The sequence below is a fragment of the Necator americanus genome, chromosome I (assembly GCF_031761385.1).
Source record: "Necator americanus strain Aroian chromosome I, whole genome shotgun sequence".
NCBI classification, from domain to species: Eukaryota; Metazoa; Nematoda; class Chromadorea; order Rhabditida; family Ancylostomatidae; genus Necator; species Necator americanus.
The window spans coordinates 15,961,299-15,982,257 of record NC_087371.1 but is presented as its reverse complement, the minus strand read 5'-3'; the positions used below and the strand labels follow the sequence as shown (position 1 = coordinate 15,982,257).

Sequence of the window (20,959 nt, the reverse complement as noted above, 5' to 3'; positions counted from 1 at the left end):
TCGCACCCCCTCCTATAGGTATCTGGCGCCAGCGCACCAATCTGCCCCGGTGGACCCGTCGCACCCCCTTCTATAGGTATCTGGCGCCAGCGCACCAATCTGCCCCGGTGGACCCGTAGCACCCCCTTCTATAGGTATCTGGCGCCAGCGCACCAATCTGCCCCGGTGGACCCGTCGCACCCCCTTCTATAGGTATCTGGCGCCGGTGTACCCATCGCACCACCTCCTTCAGGTATCTGGCGCCGGCGCGCTAGTGCAACGCCGGTGGACCCGTCCCGCCCCCTTCTCTAAATATCTGGCGCCGGTGGACCCGTCGCACCCCGTATTATAGCAATCTGGCGCCGTTGGACCCGTCGCACCCCCTCCTATAGGTATCTGGCGCCAGCGCACCAATCTGCCCCGTGGACCCGTCGCACCCCCTCCTATAGGTATCTGGCGCCAGCGCACCAATCTGGCGCCGGTGGACCTGTCACGCCCACTTCTACAGGTATCTGGCGCCAGCGCACCAATCTGCCGCCGGTGGACCCGTCGCACCCCCTTCTATAAGTAATTGGCGCCGGTGGACCCGTCGCACCCCCTTCTATAGGTATCTGGCGCCGGTGTACCCGTCGCACCACCTTCTACAGGTATCTGGCGCCGGCGCGCTAGTGCAACGCCGGTGGACCCGTCCCACCCCCTTCTCTAAATATCTGGCGCCGGTGGACCCGTCGCACCCCATATTATAGCAATCTGGCGCCGTTGGACCCGTCGCACCCCCTCCTACAGGTATCTGGCGCCGGTGGACCTGTCACACCCCCTTCTACAGGTATCTGGCGCCAGCGCACCAATCTGCCGCCGGTGGACCCGTCGCACCCCCTTCTATAGGTAACTGGCGCCGGTGTACCCATCGCACCACCTTCTACAGGTATCTGGCGCCGGTGGACCTGTCACACCCACTTCTACAGGTATCTGGCGCCAGCGCACCAATCTGCCGCCGGTGGACCCGTCGCACCCCCTTCTATAGGTAACTGGCGCCGGTGTACCCATCGCACCACCTTCTACAGGTATCTGGCGCCGGTGGACCTGTCACACCCACTTCTACAGGTATCTGGCGCCAGCGCACCAATCTGCCGCCGGTGGACCCGTCGCACCCCCTTCTATAGGTAACTGGCGCCGGTGTACCCATCGCACCACCTTCTACAGGTATCTGGCGCCGGTGGACCTGTCACACCCACTTCTACAGGTATCTGGCGCCAGCGCACCAATCTGCCGCCGGTGGACCCGTCGCACCCCCTTCTATAGGTAACTGGCGCCGGTGTACCCATCGCACCACCTTCTACAGGTATCTGGCGCCGGCGCGCTAGTGCAACGCCGGTGGACCCGTTCCACCCCCTTCTCTAAATATCTGGCGCCGGTGGATCCGTTGCACCTCATATTATAGCAATCCGACGCCGGGTGGACCCGTCGCACCCCCATTTTCGAATTTCGTGACACACAGACAAACACACACACACACACATACACACACACACACACGGACTAAGCTCGTTATTATATACCAGTCTGAACGTCCGGCTAAAGCCGGACTTCAGACTTTCTGTGGAGTTTGCTTCGCTCGCCTTCACTGATGAACGAAAATTAATATTAGTGCCGTTTTCTACGAAATTGGACTTGTGCATCTCCAACAATCTTTCTTCCTTTTTTATATTATAAACTAAGGGCGAAACATTTCATAGACATCTTCCTAAACGCGTCAGTTCTACATTTTGAGAACATTCGAACTTCAGCTTCAAACACTCCTTATCAATATATTATAGACAAAATTTAAAAGTATCACGCGAAATATGGGTTTTCCTCCTCTGTTCTATAAACAGTTATCAAAGAATGACGTTTCGGGATAAAATTACATGAAAGACATCATCCTACTGATAAAGATAACGTTCCACGTCAGATCACATAAACATCTTGCCACTATTTAAGCACCCGTTTGCATGCGGGTTTCCACTTTCTGAGAGCGGCATGCTACCAACTTGAGGCGAACGAAGAAGGAGATGGACACGCGGAGGAGTCATATAGGGTGTAAAGCAAAGCGATACAGTGGCTACGGCTATGAAATGGCTGCAACCATCTATATTTTGCGTCATGCACACGAAGTTATTGCGCACTATTTCGACGCCAGGTGGACCTGCCGCACTCCCTTCTATAGGGATCTGTCGCCGGTGGACCCGTCGTACCCCCTTCTATTGGTATCTGGCGCCGGTGGACCCGTCGCACCTGCTTCTATAGGTATCTGTCGCCGGTGGACCCGTCGCACCCCCTTCTATTGGTATCTGACGCCGGTGGACCCGTCGCACTCCTTTTTCTGGACATCTGGCGCCGGCGCAGCAATCTGACGCCGGTGGACCCGTCGCACCCCCTTCTATAGGTATCTGACACCTGTGGACCCGTCGCACCCCCTTCTATAGGTATCTGACGCCGGTGGACCCGTCGCACCCCCTTCTATAGGTATCCGACGTCTTGGACCCGTCGCACCCCCTTCTAAGGCTATCTGGCGCCGATGGACCCGTCGCACCCCCTTCTATAGGTATCCGACGTCGTGGGACCCGTCGCACCCTCTTCTATAGGTATCCGACGCCGTGGACCCGTCGCACCGCCTTCTAACGCTATCTGGCGCCGATGGACCCGTCGCACCCCCTTCTATAGGTATCCGACGTCGTGGGACCCGTCGCACCCCCTTCTTTAGGTATCCGACGCCGGTGGACCCGTCGCACCGCCTTCTAACGCTATCTGGCGCCGATAGACCCGTCGCATCCCCTTCTATAGGTATCCGACGCCGATGGACCCGTCGCACCCCCTTCTATAGGTATCCGACGCCGGTGGACCCCTTCACACCTCATTTTATAGCTTCCTAGCTTCGAGGCATTAACTCGACGCCGGGTGGACCCGTCGCACCCCTCATTTTGAATTTCGTGACTGACACACACACACACACACACACAAAAAAAAAAAAAAAAAACACACAAACACACACACACACACACACACACACACACACACACACACACACACACACACACACACACACACACACACAACACACACACACACACACACACACACACACACACACACACACACACACACACACACACACACACACACACACACACACACACACACACACACACACACACGTGACAGAATAAGCCCGTTATTATATAGTAGATATATCATGATATATATATATATACATTATATTATATTACACTTCCAGAACAGCATTTGGATCGGCACTACTGTGGACACACAAGAGAAGCAGGAAGTGAGGAAATTTTTGAATTTGATAAATAAGAAATTTTTGAAAACACTCAGTAAAGATGCAAGTTCGCTTAATAAACTTCTACAAGTAATAACCGCTTCTAGGAATAACTATGCTTGTGTCCTTCAATCGCGTTAAAAAAGAGTGTCCCCTTTATTGTGTGAAGCGTAGGTCCAACTATTCATTTATTTATTTACCTATCATGCTGACAGAGACTACTTTAAAAAACACCTTATTTTTAACTCTGAGCAAGTCATAGTAACCTTTTTTAGGGTAAAAATAGAGACTTGAAGTGATTAGAATAAATGTTTCTACATCTAAATTCAAAATTAAGAGAAATTATGGGCATGAAGGCAAGGAGCAGGATTGCCAAGGCATTAAAGAAGCAACAATGCTAGGAGGCTAGATTTGAGGCTATTAAGTTCAGGACGAGGGCCAAAGATACACATGGGAAATTAAGACTAAAATAAACGTCAAATTTCCTTGCAACTAGAAATTTGGCGAACTGCTATGAAATAGTCGATGCCTTCTGAGAACTGCTCTTTCTTATATGTTTTACTGCCGATGGTAATCATTTCCCTTCTCCTAGTGGAGCGCTTTGGACCCTCACGAAGGTGTTGTCGGATAGAAATAGAATAAAACTGAAGAGAAGCGACAAAATGAGGGGGTTAATAGAATGCGATCGTCACAAACAAGTATACTTCACAACACGTTCAACAAACAGTTATTGTTGGGCCCATCTGCACCGCCTTTCCTGTTCTTCTGAGACCACAACCGCAAGAGGCAGATTCATTTCGGTGATTACAAGTGTTTAGGGATCTTTTCTGTCATGACATTTAGTGCAAAGGTAATAAGGCTTTAGTGTTCTGCACTAGAGAAGCAATTCAACTAGGTAACATATAGTAACTAGGTAACATATCCGAATCGATTTAGTTGATGCTGTCCGTGTGAAAGATATTCAGATTCATAGGACGGTCTCCAGCTTATAATGATGTGAAAAAGGATGATCTTCAGGAGCTGTTTCTTTACTAAAAAGTATTCAAAACGACTCGTTATGCAATAAACAAGAGACACACTAACAAAACCGTGACAGTGAAGTGACAAAACATTCTTTGATACGGTAATTTTGAAAAAAAAAGAGCAGAAAACTGAACAGACAACAGTGCGTCAATTCATGAAACTTCTGTATCAGGTCATGGGACAGAGCAGACGTCACTTTTCTACATTAGGACACCATCCTGTCATCTCCCTTGTCAATCGCGTGTGATAAAATTTCGACTGTTCTCGAAATCGGTGATTCAGTGAATAAAATCCATAATCACCAACGGTGTTAACGCTAAATTTGAAAGAGCAATAAAACAAGGGACAATTTTGCTTGTCTTCCTTTTTTTTCTTTCTTTATCAATTATTAAAAGATTTGCTGAAACTTCAGAGGTACGTGAGATTCCTATGATGTTCAAGTATAACAAATATTGAGTTAGTGTCTGACATATATTTGTCATGACCCTTGTGTAATGACCTGGTAAAGTACAAAGTGAGGGGTCGTCCATTTGGACTTTCATTGTGATAAGAATTTTATCTCCTTGGTAAACAAGCAATATTTATGCTGTTTAGAGAGAAACTCAACAACTTCGTTTTAGGTTTGTGAAGTGATTTACACAAAGGGAAAAGCCCTTTTTGAAAGGTGTGACCCAGAGCTTCCGGAGCTGAGCACGAGAAAACAAACATAATGTGGATCTCACATGAACGTAATGAAAAAAGGACAAGACCATTTCGCTACCGCATGCGCCTATTTAAAGGCAGCACACCACGAAGTTGACGAAGGTCAAAAGGAAAAGAAATAGAGTTAAGTGCTGTAAATAATGAGAATGAGCGAATGCTCAACTCCCCTGACCGTCATTACGAACGATGTGGATAACGTCCTTCTTGTACGAATTTTCATACGAGACACCTTATAACGTGCCATTCTTGTACTACTTCTGTGAGCGAGTGGATTAGGCTCTCAAAGCAGTCCATTGAAGTAAAACCTCTGGATAAACTCTCGTGTACAAGGGTGGCCCCATAAGGTTCTCAGGATGATTAGGGAAGAATTGAGCATGAATACGATCGTACTCGTAATCTACACCCCTGACGTTATTTTTTGTGGAGAGACCCGGACATCGTCAATTTTGTGGTATGCTGCCCTTAAAATCACCGCTCCTCTTGCTGTGACGATGATGTGATTCGATTGTATTTTACAAACGCTGGGACACATAGAGTGTTAACGGATATAAAAACCTATCACTGTTGTCGTTAATTGAAGTCAACAAAAAAGTACCTTTGTTGCTGATATCTTCTTGCTTTTATCAGCTACAAACCTTGTGCTTTTCCTATCTCATAGTTCTTCTCGTCCACAGCAGTGACACACCTCCATTCAGCACGCATGATCCCAGGAGCATTTTTCGACACGAGGGATACTAGCGATCCCGTATCACTTGTACTCTAGCATAATTAATGTGTTTTGTATGAACTACGGAAGTACACTCTGTATCACGTACATCACGTACATCACCTGTGCTCCCTTTGTTAATCGATTTGCTCGAGTTGGCACCAGTAATACTTCCATTTGTCCCGATCGCGCACAACAGTTGCCCAGTGGCTTCTCTTCTCGTGAGGGACTCGAAGAGCATTGCATTTTTCTTGAAAGAACTGCGTAAAGAGGTCTGACCAGCGCGTAGCCGGTCTTCCTGCTATGCGTTTGATGTCGTGTGGTATTCAGTCGCTTACGACTCTGGTCCAACGATTGTCGTTGAAGCGCATCACGTGTCCGGCCCACCTTATTTTGCTTTCCTTGGCAAGCGCGGCGGCTTCTCTAATCTTCGATCGGTAGAAGTGAACTTCGAATCCCTTTTTTCACCAAAGCGGGTTAATCCTAGTATCAGCCTTTCAATTCCGCGTTCTATGTCGCTGATCGCATTTTCCTCCTGCTTGCGAAACGCCTTTCTGAAGCGTAGGTCTAAGCAGGAAGAACGATGGCGACGAATAGGTGAGCACGGAGCCGGATGTTCCTGGCCCTCTTCACTACATTTTGATGCTCTTGTATGTTCCCCAACCCGCTCGTTTCCTTCTGGCCAGCCTGGAGGTTAGGACGTTCATCATAATGATTTCCCGACTTAGACATACATAACTGGAGCAATCGGATATACTCGTTCCTCATAAACATCGTCTTGTCTAGGTTCAGCTGAAGAGCGATCTTTCTACACGTTTCATCAATTTCGGGAAAGCGAAACGAAGATGGTGTGAATAACTCGTCAACTTTCACTTGCATGTCATCCCATTCCAATCTTTGCAACGCGTTTTCGAAAGTGGCACTGAATATTTTGGGTGAAATTTGTGTCACCCTGACGAACCCCCCTCTTCACGTCGATTATGATATCATTCTACAATGGGGAAATTTTGGTCGTGAATTTGCAACACAACCCACGAAGTATCTTTATGATTGAAGTAGGGACGCCTTGGTTGTCCATAGCCTCCGTGACCGCTTCGGTGTCAACTGTATCAAAGGCTTTCTTCAATGAAAGTGAGACACAACGGCATCTTGTACACTCGCGATACTTCTATGAGTTTTGAAACCGTGTGTATGTGGGCAGTCGTAGTGAAGCCATTTCGGAACCCTGCTTGCTCGCATGCTTGTCCTTCATCTAATGTTTTTTTCTATCCTGTTTATGATTACTCTTGTGAAGAGCTTGTAGATGACAAACAGTAAGCAGATTGGACGATAGTAGCCGATGTCTTGTGGGTCTCCCTTCTTATACAACAGCACGGTCTTGCTGATTTTCCATTGCTTAGGAACCTTGCATTCCGATAGGTGATGTGTAAAGTCTCGCAAGAGTGCAAATAAGAATTGGCCGAAGGTAGTTCAAATGTTCAGATCTAATCCTGTCTGGATAAGCCCCAACTGGACTTTTGAAGTATCTTTTGCCAGTTCCTACCAGTGTCGTGTGAATTCTTACCGACATGATAGTATGCCGTGCTTTAGACGATGAGAACCTCTCGAATGACATGTTCATCTTTGTTCAGATGGTGACAAGGCAAGCGGGCAAGATTATCGATGAGATCAGAATAACGAGTGAAGAGCCTCGCCAGTGTGTTGAAGAAGACTGGCGGTAGGTACTTCAGATATTCAGACTTGATACTGTCGAGACTGGGTGAAGTACGATTCTTCACCGACACGATGGTATGTCGGACTTCGGAAGGGAGAAGCTTTGGAATGACATGTCTATATTCCCTCAGATGGTGAGGAGGCAAGTGGACGTGGCTGTCGAAGAGATCCCAGTAGAAGTCGTGAGTGACTTTTTCCATATCCTTCCTCGATGCTGTAATTGTTCCATCTGGGGTCATTCAGAGCAGTCATTGTTGTTTTACGATTGGCGAAGTTCCGACGAGCGTAGCGAATGCTTTGGCCCGCTTCTGCAGCTTCAGCCAACACTTCTGCTCTTCTCTCTCCTTGCGAGCTCGTACGTGAGTTATTGGTTGCATGCAGCTCGTGCGGCTCCACGCTGTCATGTCAGCTCTAGAGTTTCCGGAGACAGGCGTCTCTTGGTGGTTTTGAAACTCTTCGCTTTCCAGTCGTGAAGATGTTCTACAAGTCGTTCATATTCGTCGTGATTCTGATAGTTCGCTGTTCGATGGTTCTGATAGTGCTTTGCGGATTTTTCTCCTCTCCAAAGAAAATATTCCTACAAGAAGGCGATGCTATAAATATATCGTATAAAACTTAAAACTTAAAACTTATCGTATAAAACTTTGGTACAACAGCGATACCCGCCAAGAAAAAATCTTTTACAGACTATGATGTTGTCTATTTCATTATGACACTCTGCATCGGGTGACTCCCGCGCGCAGCGTAAAGAGGAGAATTTCTGGAATTGAGAATTCCCATGGATGGCCTTAGTCGTCATGTTGAGCTTGGAAAGCTTCTTCTCTTGTTCGTTCCATTAGATGCCGTGGGTTCCGATGTGAAATTCTTCAGGCGTTCTTCTGGTTCCAATTTTAGCGTTGAATTCACCAATTATGACCTTGTAGAAGTTCTGATCTTTTCTATGGAATTGTAGTAATCTTTGATTTCTTCTTCTTCGTAGCTTGACATCGGAGCGTAAGCGACGGAGATTGTCAAAGCTGGCGGCAAACCACATATACTCATCTGTAAACGTCCGAATCGGGTTGTAAGTTGTTCGAAATAATCGATGTTCATAGCCATATTCGTGTTGACGAAGACACCAACTCCATCAACTCCTCTGCTGTCCTTTGTTTCTAAGAACAGTTCTTCTCCAGTGTCACACACGTGGCTAAGTGGATGGCGTCGTACTTAATCTTCATAACTTGCATCATCAGATCTTCAATGGCCGGATCCAGTGCAAGCGTACGGGCGTTGTAAGTACAGATCGTCATACTAGTCCTTTTCCGTAGCCTATATGACTCGTGCAACCTTGTCCTTCCTGGCGCTACCGTATCAGGCTTTCCTCCGGAATCAGGAGATTCTTTTCTATTACTGTGTTTTGCATAAAAATTTTATAACCCATCTGCAGGTTGCAAGCCTCTAGTCCTATGAGTTTTGTTTTGGCCGGACCGACGTTCGAGATACAGTAGTATTGTGGGCCGATCTTGGCAGAGCAGAAGCAGGGACTCTATTCCCTGAATCCACCCATGTCTCGGGGCAGGTACAAAGTCGCTTTTGATCCGCAGTTTGCGCCTTATCCGCCACCTAACGTCGCGACTAACCGGCTGTGATCCTTCTAATGAGGAAGATCCGTGTATGACGCACATGGCCTACGCTAGATATGAAAGATGACCCCGTAAGACATTAGGTGTTAGGAACGAGTTGCTATCAGGACATCCACGGTTCCATTTTTACGTCGTCTTCTTGACCGATTGAGGAAGATGTATTCCTGAACAAGATGGACTCCACCAACCCGTATCGCCGCAATTCACCTGTGTTTGTGCGTTCATTAAAACGTGGGTTATGTAGTCTACGGAAATACACCCTGCTTGACGGACATGACCCACGTCAAACGTTATCTAAATGAGGTGTTGCGTGTTGTTGATGGTAAAAGAGGTATCCTCTACATATGAGAGAAACATAGGGAGATTATTTGTATTCCATATATTCCACTGAATGGCATCCTCGCGAGTTGTTTCACTTGGTTGACATAACATCATTGCCTCATCTCTCAAAAGTTTCTTTTCAAGTTCCGTTACTGCAATTTCTCGATACAGCACAGTCCACGTCTATAGTAAGTTTTTACTGCGCACAACAGGCAATATATTTTCGCAACTATGAAAAATTAATGCCAATAAATATGGTGGATTGTTTTGGATAAATTCCAGTGGATCCTAAAAAGGCTAAACTAGCCGGAAACGCTTACAGCAATGAGGAACACCATGACTCTGCATTTCTTAAATAAAGAAATGGAGTAAATTTCAGAGCTAAAAAGAGCTCTTCTTATCTTTTATCTGATCTCTATCTTATCTGTCTTTATTTTTATCTTTTATCTTTTAGAAAAGTATTTACCTTTAAAAGAGTCCGACAGTTCCCTAAAGGAAGGAATTTGTGACTTCATGAGGGTTTCAGACTTACTCATCGAAAAATTTCCACACTCGCCAAATATGCATCGCCACTTGGAGAAAGGTTGGAATGAAGTGATTTCGTGATCTCAATGATGATTTTCCAGTGGATCGATTCCGCTTCTTTCCTACCACACACATCACATCCTCTTACAGAGGACGTTTTTCTGTATTTCCTTGGGTGAAACAGATGGCAGAACGCAAACCCTACTTCTTTTGACGTTCTTGAAGAGAAGCTACGATTCATTCCCAGTAGGGAAGTTCTTCAGAAACGAAGTTTGATCGTTTCGCTGAGAACAAATCGGTAAAAAACCAGCGGTTTTTTTTGCCGCAGAATTCGTGGGGGACCCACCTGTTTAATTTCCATAGTAAATACTTTCTTAATCTCTTTAAGGCAAGACACGATGGTTGAGTGGTCCACATTAAAGTATTCGGGCAACATTCTAGTCGCCAAACTTTCGTTCCTCTTTCGCAGCTACTAAAAAATCATCTTTCAACTTGGCCTTTGCTCACTGTCTCTTTCCAGGAAGTTCGTTGAAATCGCAAAATGACTGTATTGCATTCCACCTTTTCTAAAAGCGCAGGAGTATAATATGGCGAATGTTAATGTAGTTTTTGAGAGGCATTTTTGTTAGCTAGAAAGAGAAGATTATTTCCATAGAAAAAATTAAACAAATGCCTGATTTTCAATGAAAAAAGGGTCGCGAGAAAAGCTGAAATAATTGTGCATTGACCCAACAATCATGCTATATAATAACGCGCTTGGTCCGTGTGTGTATGTGTGTGTTTTTTTGTTTGTTTGTCTGTGTGTCACGAAAATACTCCACAATGATGCAAAATTTTGCTTCGGTGAGGCTCCGAACCATCGCCGTGCACCTGATATGCGAGCACTCTTTCTTTTATCCATTGTCCAAAATTGTGCAGACATCGATGTTGTCTTTGATAAGGCAAGATAGTTTCTCTCATATGATAGCGAGGGTAAATAAACTTTTATGTGAATGTATACTCCTAAATTTGTAAACTATCATGCTGTATAATAATGGCTTATTCTGTCACGTATGTGGGTCTGTGTATGTGTGTGTCTCAGTCAAGAAATTCCAAAAAAAGAGGGAGAAGGATACCATGGCGTCGGTTTGGTGCGCTGGAGCATCAACGCGGTAAAATTGGGTGAGATGGGTCCTACGGCGTCGAATTCGTGCCCCGGAGCCAGATAGCTGTAAAATTGGGTGGGACAGGTCCCACGGGGTCGGATTGGTGCGCCGGAGACAGAAAGGTATAGAGAAAAGAGGAAACACACGTGCGAATGGCTGATCAAATACAATGCATTGTTGCCAACAGTTTACGCGATTTGACGTAGAACGTTACTTTGATCACTACGATAGAGATATTCACGTCATTTCATGTTAGCACATCACTCTTTGCTAATAGTTGAGAACAGAGGAAACTCATATTTCGAATAATGTTTCCAAATTGTGGAGGTTTCAGAGGAACATAGATGTGAAATCAAGTTTGATTGTTCTCCAAATATAGAACTGAGCGTTTAGTGAAAAAGCATAAAATCTTTCATCTATGCTCAAATTTTCGGGTGCAAAAAATTGAAGAAAGATAGAAAAAAAAGATAGAAAAAAGCATAGAAAGAGATAAAGTTGATAGAAAAAAGCAATTCTAATTTTTCTTTTTCTAGAAAAAAAATTCGCCCGCAAGAGAGAACTTAAAAGTGTTTCTTTCACACGGATAAAGCGGAATACTTTGAGGCTCAGTTCTTCCCATAGAACACGTTTTTCCTTGTTTCTCTTTTCAAGATGTTGAAAAGTGGATCACAAAAATAGGTGGTTTTAAGGAGTTGGACGTGGAGCCAGATGCTGTTAGCTTCTATTTTCACATTTTGGACGCTTATATACGATCCACGACGCGTTTTTTTTTGTTAGGCTTTGGAGTTCCCCATTCAAGGAATGCAAACTCTTTGGCTTCGCTGGCACTGATTTACAAACAAAATCGATGAGCACACATCGATTGGTATCTGTCATCCTTCTCTCATATTCGCTGGCCAGCTCTGGTGGCAGTTTCATTCTCGCAATGCTTTACTTTTTCCCACTTTTTTTATTTCTGGCATTTCTGCCAAACTTTTCATAACAGTCTATATTGTTAAGGTGACAAGCAAACAGTTCAAAGAAGAAGGTTCACTTTGGTTTTTTTTTTCATATCAACGTAGAATATAACTCTTCCCCTTTTACGAGGTCTCTACAACAATCCTTGGGAGGAAACGCTAATTGAATCGCTAATTTCAAAAATGTTCAACCGCACTTTTCAGAACAAGGAGCCGTTCACCTGTCTCAGCTCTGAGGAGGACGACGATGAGTGTGAGAAGGACCTTAAGAAAGAAGATGAGCTTAAGCCGCGCTCTTCTTCTCCCGCATGCAGACGTCACCGCTCCACATCGGGGTCCTACCATGGATCTCGTCGCCATGGTCCCCCTCCTACAACCAGATGCCGTGGAATTTTGCTCCCTGGAACTACATAACGGATCCACGATACGGAGTAATGCCATTACCACCATTACCGCAACCCTCTTCCAAAGGTCATCGCCGTGAGAGGAGCCATCACTGCAGATGTGAACGCCTTCGTAAGGACTTCGGTAATCTTTGAACAGAATTAATGTTTTGTGCCAATTTTTGTAAATAATTAATTCTGGCTGATAGGTGCGTGTTTCTGCTGCAGTAACAATCCTATCGTTAGACTTTCATAGTGGACACTATATAAGAAAGCGATGTTTACAGATGTGTGGTCACAAGTACATGTACAGCACAAATGGTTACTTCTCCGCTTCTTTAAAATTCTCCTCCAAGACTGTGGTTGTTTACACTCTGTCGGCTGGCCGAACTACAGCTACTTAAAGGATTTCGTAAAGATAAACCATAAAGAATGATTTCTAAAGTACCTGCTGTAAACTGAAATAGCTCCAAGCCGTAAAATCTGTTCATTCACAGTGGATCAGAATGTTGGCCATAGAGCAACTACTTCTACCTACCCAACTTCAACGAGGCGCAAGTGAATCTGGGCCAAATATTAGGTTGTTCGGATATTAACGAGACTTTCGACTCAAACTTTCAAACATCACAAAATTTTTTACAACAAGTCTTTATTCCAAACAATATTCTCCACAACTATCAACAACGCTTCGCCATCGATCATGCAGGTTGTGGATGCCGTCCTCGAAGAATTTGGTTGGCTGTGTGTCGAAGTATGATGCGAACCAAGATGGGACTTCGTCGATATTGTTGAACTTTTTCTCCGACAATCCGTGATGCATCGATCGAAATAGATGGTAGTCCGAAGGAGCCACGTCCGGACTATACGGCGGATGCGGCAAAACTTTCCAGCCCAACTCTTCGATTTTTTTTTCGATTTACGGACAGCTTTATTTCCCTTTATTTCACTCAGCTTATGAGGAACCCATTTGCCGCATCAATTTGTCTTCCCGATTGCATGTAAATGCTCGTCAATTGTCGATTTAGAACATCCGAACTCTAGGGCAAGTTTTCTTGTAGTTTGTGTCGGATCAGACTCAATCGTCTTCTTCAGTAATTCGTCATCTACCACTTGAGGACGACGTCGGTGTTCTTTGTCTTCTAAGCTCTCATTTCCATTTTCAAAGCGTTGAAACCATTTGTAGCATTGACTTCGCGAAATCACATCATAAATAAAATAAAAATAAATAAATAAAATTATTTTTATGAAATAAAAAAATATTACAGAAATCAAAAATAAACAATAAAGAAAGTAAAATATACAGGAAAACGCCAGGAACAAAATGGAACCAAAACTGTCCAAATTGCTGTTCGAAATTCGTAAAGTTTCGAAAGTCTCGTTTATGTCCGAACAAACTAATAGTTGCGGAATTAGATCTACTGCGCACTCAACGAGCTACGTTTACTTCCCACTATTCTCCACTTCTTGACATTTGGGCTGAGCCACTCTCATAGAAAAGACTAGTTTTCGCTCGATGGACTGCTCGCTACTGGATAGCACCCATAATATTTTACAGACTTTCGAAATTAAAGCTCTAGTTGTTGTGTTCGTACATGTAAAAATACAGAGCACACAGATCGGATGTACGAGAGATCAGCTCCTAGAACATTAAATATGAGAGGACAGTGAGAAAAATAGAAGAGATGACAATGATTTTAAAGGAATTCCTTGAGCGCAGAAACTTTAGCGCTATCGGAAAAAATTACTGGGCAAAGGCAATACGAGTCGATTTGAAGAAGAAACTCATGAATCGCTAATTTGCCGCTTTCCTCTTGGATGCAATGTTGTCGCAAGTGAATTTAATGAAAAGATACTCGTAGAGCTGTTAGCGCTTTCGAAGCTGTTTCAGAGCTTTTCGGTAGTGCTTTTTCTCCGATTTCATCTAATCTTTTTAAAAGCCGCATTGAAACTTCCACAATTTCGTTCGATTGATTTTATCAACATGTAAGAGGTGGGGAATAACTTAGAAGCTAGAGATGTGAACGAGCTTTCTGGCAACTCCTAAAAGTAGCCGAATACTAACGCTTTTTATATCTTTCATGTATTAATTATCCAAGTTCCAGTATTTCCATTGAAGGAGTACCCCTTTGATATGTTATTTTCATCAAAAATTGTCTTTTCTTTTCCTTCACTTACCCAGAGGTGTACTATCCTTTGAGACCCCTCCTACTCTCTTTTGAAACCACCGTTTTCATGTCTGGAAAAGACTCCACATGTCTGTGGAATTTGCTTCGCTTATTACGACGTTTATCACAGAAAAATTTTTTCTGGATTATTTCTAAGGAAATAAAGAACATTCAATTCCCATTACGCAGTAGCACTCAGTGCGCCAGTGGCCAGACATAAAAGAAGACAAGAAAGCATTTTTAGTAAAAGTCTGCTGTGTGCTGCGACCCTTTTCGACATCATCTCATCATTCTTTCGCAGTAACAACGTGAACACATTGAAGACCGCGCGCATTCTGGGTTACGATACGAATGCGTTGTTTGCGATCTCCCGCAAATGACCCACCATCGCATCACCTCTTTTTCTTCTTTTTGATAGTTCACCACTTTTTATCGCATTATGGTGCGCAATGGGGTTACGTACATAGCTATGTACGTATTTTCCAATAAGTTTAAGTGCATACATACGTCCATTCCTAGTGTTGTTCTTCGGTTAAAAAATAAACTGTGACGATGCAGATGCTAGCGCCACGCATGCTTTTTTGCACATTTATAAATTTTTTTGAATCCGCTTCTTTTTCGTCCAAGCTTTCTTTACAGAATGGATTGGATTTTTCGAAAGAATGCAAATAAAATGGTAGAATCAAGTAAATATCTAGGGGAATTTACCTGCGAATCCACTATGAGTCTGTTTTAAGGTTAGCAATTTATTGAAAATCGCGTAAAGGAAGAAGAAATGTTCTGAGGCAGAGTTTTACGCATTGTTGTACCGAATATTCAAACTCCGTGGTGTATTTCCATATTCACACTAATTTTTGAAGCTATTTGTGTTAGAATCCTAGAATCCTTTGGTATCGATTGAGAAGAGTGGGTCTCCCCAGTTGCTCAGTTATTGATCCTTCATCCCAGACATCAAAATTTCCCACCAACTGGATCTTTTGTCTACCGATTTCTCTTACATCTCCATGCATTTCTAACCTGGACGCTTCACAAAGAAACAGATTCTTCTCGATTGGTAAGAGAAGTTTTTGTAGGTTAGTGTATGTCACGACTTCTTATTTTATGTCGGACATATTCACGATTGCCGAACTTGTAGTCACAATGTACAAAACATCGCTCCACAGAAAAAAGTTGCTCGACTTTGGTTTGTAGCGTTTCGGCGATATCATGTGCATCACAAAGCCCAACTTCGGCATTCATCACCTGGAAATCAACAGCAATGTCTCTTTAGAACACGAAAGATAGTAACCAACATCGAAATTTACATTACTTATTTTGCTTTAAAATTAATTAATTAAAACAATTATTTTAATTGATGGAAATTTGGACTGACCACATATAATTCCACCAGGAAGTTTATTCCATAATGCTACACTTGCACCGTGTCCAGGTACTTGATCCGCTCATCGTGGTTTATAGCTATCTGAACATTAACAAGAAAGGATAAAGTAGCACATAGCCGATAGGGAAATTCTTGGCCTGGGCGACCGCGACGTTTCTGTCGCAACGCGTGCGGTTTCCCTTCTTTGTGTACGCTGGCTGTACATGCTACTGTGCTGTCACAAAGCGCGTGCTCCCAAGAAATTTCGACGCCTACCGTACATAATAAGAACTGTTTGGTTGCTCCCTTCACTCACGTCAGCTATGCGACTGATAAGTTGTGGACCGGCAGCTCTCCCGACCGGCTAGCGACACCTGCTCCATTACTGTCATCATCCAGATAGTCATAATGTAGCCGTTAGAAATTGAAACAATCAATAATAGATCTCTCTATGGATCAAGTGACCTCAAACGGTGGGAACCATGAATCACTCAAAGTACATTATAGAACGAGAGTGCATCAACTAGTACATACCTCACAAGTATTCCACCAATAAGATCAACATATTCCCACCATTCGTGTCCCACAGCTGAAGCGATGAAGTTTGTGACACAACCGCTCCATTGATCTAGAGCCAATGCACGACCGGCCGAGGTGTCTCTTCAGCGGCAAGTTACAAACATCAGTGATCGAGAACCGATGATAGCAAAATCAGCCGCGCCCACAATGGTTATTTCCAACCTGCTTTCACTGATGTTCCTATCCACAAAACACAACTATAGATATTTCGGCTCTTAGCACTATCTGAATGAAATGTTACTAAGTCCTTCAACCTTCGAGAATACAGGCCAAAACCAACAAAAATATTTTACAATGGTGGCAACACTGTCTACGGCAAATTTGAGTAGAACCAGTACGTTAGTGAATATCACAAGAAGGGCAACGATTAGGGTGGTAAGTGGCTGTAACCTGAAAAAGTGTAAAGTGAAAAACCTTCCAGCCTTAAATCAATTGACTGTTATTGGTAGTAGGGAGTAGATTTCTAGCTCCACCCTCAAAACTTCACCTATTCCTACAGGGTAGTTATGTTCATTCCACCTTTCAACTAAGCGACAGGTGTAGCCCAGTACCAAAGCGGAATTGACGCTCATAGCACTGCAATAGGATTAAAGACAGCATACCACGAATCTGAGGTGGCGCGGATTTCAGGTGGAGTATTTGTACACGATTATGATAGTAGATTATGGAGAGCGGTGCGATTCTGCCCATTTCTTCCTAATCGCCACAAAAAACGGCCCGGAAGATCCGCGCGTGCACAAGGCTGGCGCGCTCCAATCGAACTCCTAGTGGAAAATAGTGTTCCGGAACGCTCGAAGCCGTGTCTTCCGTTTTCTACGGCAATTAGGAAGAAATGGACGGAATCACCCTTCTCTCAATAATCTACTATCCCGTATACGAATACTCCACCGAAAATCCGTACCACTCCAGATTCGTGGGGTGATACCTTTAAAGATACGGGGCTAGATGACATGGATAAATGTGCAGACGTCAGTTGTTATGTTCTTCCAGGCGACTGCGATGAGCGTTTGGAAGGCGACTTGGGGAAGAAATGATAGGGTCGCCCCGATTGTGAATTATGCCAACTGCAGAATTGCGGGCGCGAGGCAGTCTCTCGGATCAGGATAGTTGCAGGCGACTGTACTTGAATATTTAACAAAACTAACCTATCTACCAATGACGCAGTTACGGAGAGTGAGTGTGAAATAGTGGCAGCTGCCATTTTACCGGCGAACATAACAAAATTTAATATGATAGCTATGATGACAAGTCGAGTGACCCATACCTATTATAAAAAATCTTTTCGAAGAGCATATTACTATTATTATTTAATGACAGTTAATAGATACAATTTACGACTTATGTTGTACCATTTGTGATGTTTAAATTTTCGATCTTCCCACCTTTCTTCCCACCTAGAAAACTTTGAGCGGAAAGAAGAAAAACCAAAAAAAAGACGTTTTGGTGAGCGAAAGTCATACTTTGGCGACGTATTTATTTCTTCACACAACTCTTCGTGGGACGGATTCTCGAAGAAAATTTTCTAAAAGCTTTTATAAGCTGTGGGTATTTGACGGGTAGCTAGGATCTCGAAGTATCTATTGATGCAACCATTAAAATTATAACTATAAAACAAGATCCAGAAACCCTTAAGGAGTTGGCTGCTGGTCAAAAATGCTTTCTGCGCTATGACCTTTTTGTCTGTCTAATCAATGACCGAGCACACTCACTCTTTCTTTTTCTTCCTGGACTGCCTGGTCGATTAAATTAGTAATCATCTTTTTGCCCTCGTTCCATGCTTCCACGAGATCAGTTTGATCTTTGTAGAATTTTTGTAAATTCACTTTGTGTCGGTTACACCATCGCTAAACACACTGATAAAGTTCTAAAAATTGGGCATAAAAGTCAGAAATGCGAAAATTTAAAAAGAAGAGGTATAGTGAGGGATTTGTCGTGAAAATCGTTTAACCGTCATCGATTTATTTGAACACCTCGTTCAAAAGCAGCCCCTGAAAATATGATATTTGATAGATCTCCGTTCCATATCGATGTCATATGAACGATTCCCGCTGTTTTGGAGGCTGTTCTGTATACTCTCCTCCGTTATCTCACTTGTTTTTATGTAATCGTTTTATTTGTTTTTGTTTATTCTCCGCACCCACATCGCTCGATTTAACATTCATGCTCAATTTCAAATTAAGAAAATATCAAACTTTGGTTAGGTTTGCCTTACAGAGGTTTCTGTAGATTCCTTGAAGGACTTCTGTCTTTCAATTCCGCTGCTACGTTTCATATTTTGAAATTTCCAAGTCCTACTGTCAAGGGCAATATTCATCGAGGCTCCTCCTTTCCTCCAGAAGCGCTCTTGGAAGAAACCTACATCAGCTACCCTCAGCTAAAGTATTTTAGGCAAATAAGAATTTCTTCTTCCGCCGGGTGCAACGCAGTAGATAGAAGATTCCCTGTGACTGCACGATCGATGGTTCGAAACCGCGCTAGTGCCAACCAAGCCTTTCATCCTTCGGGGGTCGATAAATTGGCACCAGAGTTGTCTGGGAGAATAAAAACACTGACTTGACTATCGGCTGGCCCGCGCAATTCACTGTATAGGCCAGTTACACGTTCGTAAACATGAACGACTGCGAATTCCAGTAAAACGCGTTGGCGCATCCAAAGTGGATCGATACGCCAATGACTTTATCCTTTATCCTTCAAGAATTTCTTCTCAATATTCAGTATGTAGTGTGTTTGAAATGTTTATACTCCTAGGCCAAACTTATTACACTGGAAATGTTTATTGTTTACTGACAAGTAGTAGAGCGGTCAAACATGTTCATCGCCATCAAATTGATAGTCACAATGAACAAAAGCTCGCTCTACGAATGAAAGCTGTTCCAGTTTAGCCTGTAAAGTTTCGGAAACGTCATGCGCTTCGCAGAGCGTAATTTCACGATCCATCACCTGGAAATCTGCAGATAAATCCGATCCTTACGAAACCTATATACTGTTTACAGTGTGGATTATTATGAGACAGTCACGCCCATCTAATTTTAGATCCACACTCACCACATGTAATTCCACCAAGAAATTCGCCCCAAAATGATAGACGTAGACCGTATCCAGGTGTTTGATTCGTTCATCGTGACTTATAGCTACCTAAAAATCAACAACGATCTATTGTATAGGATCGGCACAGCGCCTCAATATCGATTGATTGCAGATGTTCTATAGAGTAAACTCACATTAACAATACGATTGATAAGTTGTGGACTTGCTGTTTTTCCGACCAACAATGGGACTTGTTCCCTAACAGTCATTAGCCACGTGATTATAATGAAACCGCTGAAAAATCGGGTAATAATTGAGGTTTCTAGAAGTTTTTCTGCATTCAAAAAAGGGTTTAGAGATTGCCCTTAACACTGTAGTGATTGCAAATTTGATTCTACAAATTTGGTTAATATAACTGCGAACCACGGATCTCCCTCACTAGAGGGATCACAGCCGGTTAGTCGCGAGGCTACGTGGCGCGTCTCCGGGTGGCGGATAGGGGGCTAATCGCGGACCAAAAGCGACCTTGTGCTTGCCCAGAGACGCAGGTGGATTTAGGGGATGGACTCCCTGTTTCTGCTGAGCTAGGACTGACTCATGACATCCTTGTATCCCGCACGTCGGTCCGGCCAAAAGCTTGCAATCAAGTGACTGGGAGGTGCAAGGGAGGCGGTTTGGAGTCGCCTCCAACAAATAAGCTCCACATGTCCAGTCCGGGAGAACGAAAGTTCTCCCAGAAACTCATGGGACTAGAGGCTTGCAACCTGCCATGGGTTTTAAAATTTTTACGCAAAACAGAGTAATAGAAAAGAGTCTCCTGATTTCGGAGAAAAGCCTGGTACGGTAGCGCCAGATAGGATGGGGTTGCAGGAGTCATGTAGGCTACCAAAACGGAAAAGGACTAGGATGGCGATCTGTACTTATAACGCACGTACGTTTGCATCGGAAGCGGCCATCGAAGATCTGAAGATGCAAGCCAAGAAGATCAAGTACGACGTCATCGGACTGACCGAGACGAGACGACGTCATCCTCTCAACGCCGTATATGAAACTGGAGAAGAACTGTTCTTAGGAACATGCGACAGTAGAGGTGTTGGTGGAGTTGGCGTCCTCGTCAACACGAGTATGGCAAAGAACATCGACTCTTTTGAACAACTTACGACCCGAATCGGACGTCTGCGGATGAGAAAATGTGGTCCAACACCAGTTTTGACTATCTTCGTCGCTTATGCTCCAACATCAAGCTACGAATAAGAAGAAGTCGAAGCTTTCTATATGGACCTGGAGAAGTTCTACCGAGAAGATCATGCTTTCTACAAAGTCATAATTGGCGATTTCAACGCCAAAGTTGGCCCAAGAAGAACGCCTAAGGAACTTCACATCGGAACCCACGGCCTCTAATGGAATGAACAGGGGGAGAGGTTCTCCGAGTTCATC

At 44.0% G+C, this 20,959-nt stretch overlaps 6 protein-coding genes across 11 annotated transcripts; 3 read left to right on the top strand and 3 right to left on the bottom strand.

Annotated features, from left to right (window-relative positions):
• Nucleotides 1–1,686: 1,686 nt before the first annotated feature.
• Nucleotides 1,687–5,972, bottom strand: RB195_005718 (uncharacterized protein; the record flags this gene model as incomplete). The annotated part of the gene is made up of 3 exons (XM_064178407.1): nt 1,687–1,778; nt 5,656–5,779; nt 5,850–5,972. The coding sequence occupies 3 exons, from the start codon at nt 5,970–5,972 to the stop codon at nt 1,687–1,689; spliced, it is 339 nt and encodes a 112-aa protein (XP_064035456.1).
• A 1,340-nt stretch (nt 5,973–7,312) lies between these two features.
• On the bottom strand, nt 7,313–7,678 carry RB195_005717 (uncharacterized protein; the record flags this gene model as incomplete). Of its 2 annotated transcripts, none has more annotated exons than XM_064178406.1 (1): nt 7,313–7,678. In XM_064178406.1, one exon carries the CDS (start codon nt 7,676–7,678, stop codon nt 7,313–7,315), a length of 366 nt encoding a protein of 121 aa, XP_064035454.1. The 2 variants fall into 2 exon arrangements, with proteins under 2 accessions (XP_064035454.1, XP_064035455.1); XM_064178405.1 differs by having other exon boundaries at nt 7,313–7,639.
• A 53-nt stretch (nt 7,679–7,731) lies between these two features.
• RB195_005716 (uncharacterized protein) lies at nt 7,732–12,422 on the top strand (the record flags this gene model as incomplete). The annotated part of the gene is made up of 2 exons (XM_064178404.1): nt 7,732–7,794; nt 12,213–12,422. 2 exons carry the CDS (start codon nt 7,732–7,734, stop codon nt 12,420–12,422), a joined length of 273 nt encoding a protein of 90 aa, XP_064035453.1.
• Nucleotides 12,389–12,827, top strand: RB195_005715 (uncharacterized protein; the record flags this gene model as incomplete). 2 transcript variants are annotated; one of them, XM_064178402.1, is made up of 2 exons in its annotated part: nt 12,389–12,536; nt 12,679–12,827. In XM_064178402.1, 2 exons carry the CDS (start codon nt 12,389–12,391, stop codon nt 12,825–12,827), a joined length of 297 nt encoding a protein of 98 aa, XP_064035451.1. The 2 variants fall into 2 exon arrangements, with proteins under 2 accessions (XP_064035451.1, XP_064035452.1); XM_064178403.1 differs by having other exon boundaries at nt 12,443–12,536.
• A 3,538-nt stretch (nt 12,828–16,365) lies between these two features.
• RB195_005714 (uncharacterized protein) lies at nt 16,366–20,551 on the bottom strand (the record flags this gene model as incomplete). Of its 4 annotated transcripts, XM_064178401.1 has the most annotated exons (9): nt 16,366–16,381; nt 16,451–16,505; nt 16,658–16,720; nt 16,776–16,885; nt 17,641–17,759; nt 18,205–18,339; nt 19,304–19,435; nt 19,541–19,630; nt 19,717–19,791. In XM_064178401.1, 9 exons carry the CDS (start codon nt 19,789–19,791, stop codon nt 16,366–16,368), a joined length of 795 nt encoding a protein of 264 aa, XP_064035448.1. The 4 variants fall into 4 exon arrangements, with proteins under 4 accessions (XP_064035448.1, XP_064035449.1, XP_064035450.1 ...); XM_064178400.1 differs by lacking the exon at nt 19,304–19,435; XM_064178399.1 differs by lacking the exons at nt 16,366–16,381; nt 16,451–16,505; nt 19,304–19,435; nt 19,541–19,630; nt 19,717–19,791 and adding an exon at nt 19,049–19,144 and having other exon boundaries at nt 16,676–16,720; nt 16,789–16,885.
• On the top strand, nt 20,429–20,776 carry RB195_005713 (uncharacterized protein; the record flags this gene model as incomplete). Its single annotated transcript, XM_064178394.1, has 1 exon — nt 20,429–20,776. The coding sequence occupies one exon, from the start codon at nt 20,429–20,431 to the stop codon at nt 20,774–20,776; it is 348 nt and encodes a 115-aa protein (XP_064035446.1).
• Nucleotides 20,777–20,959: the final 183 nt, after the last annotated feature.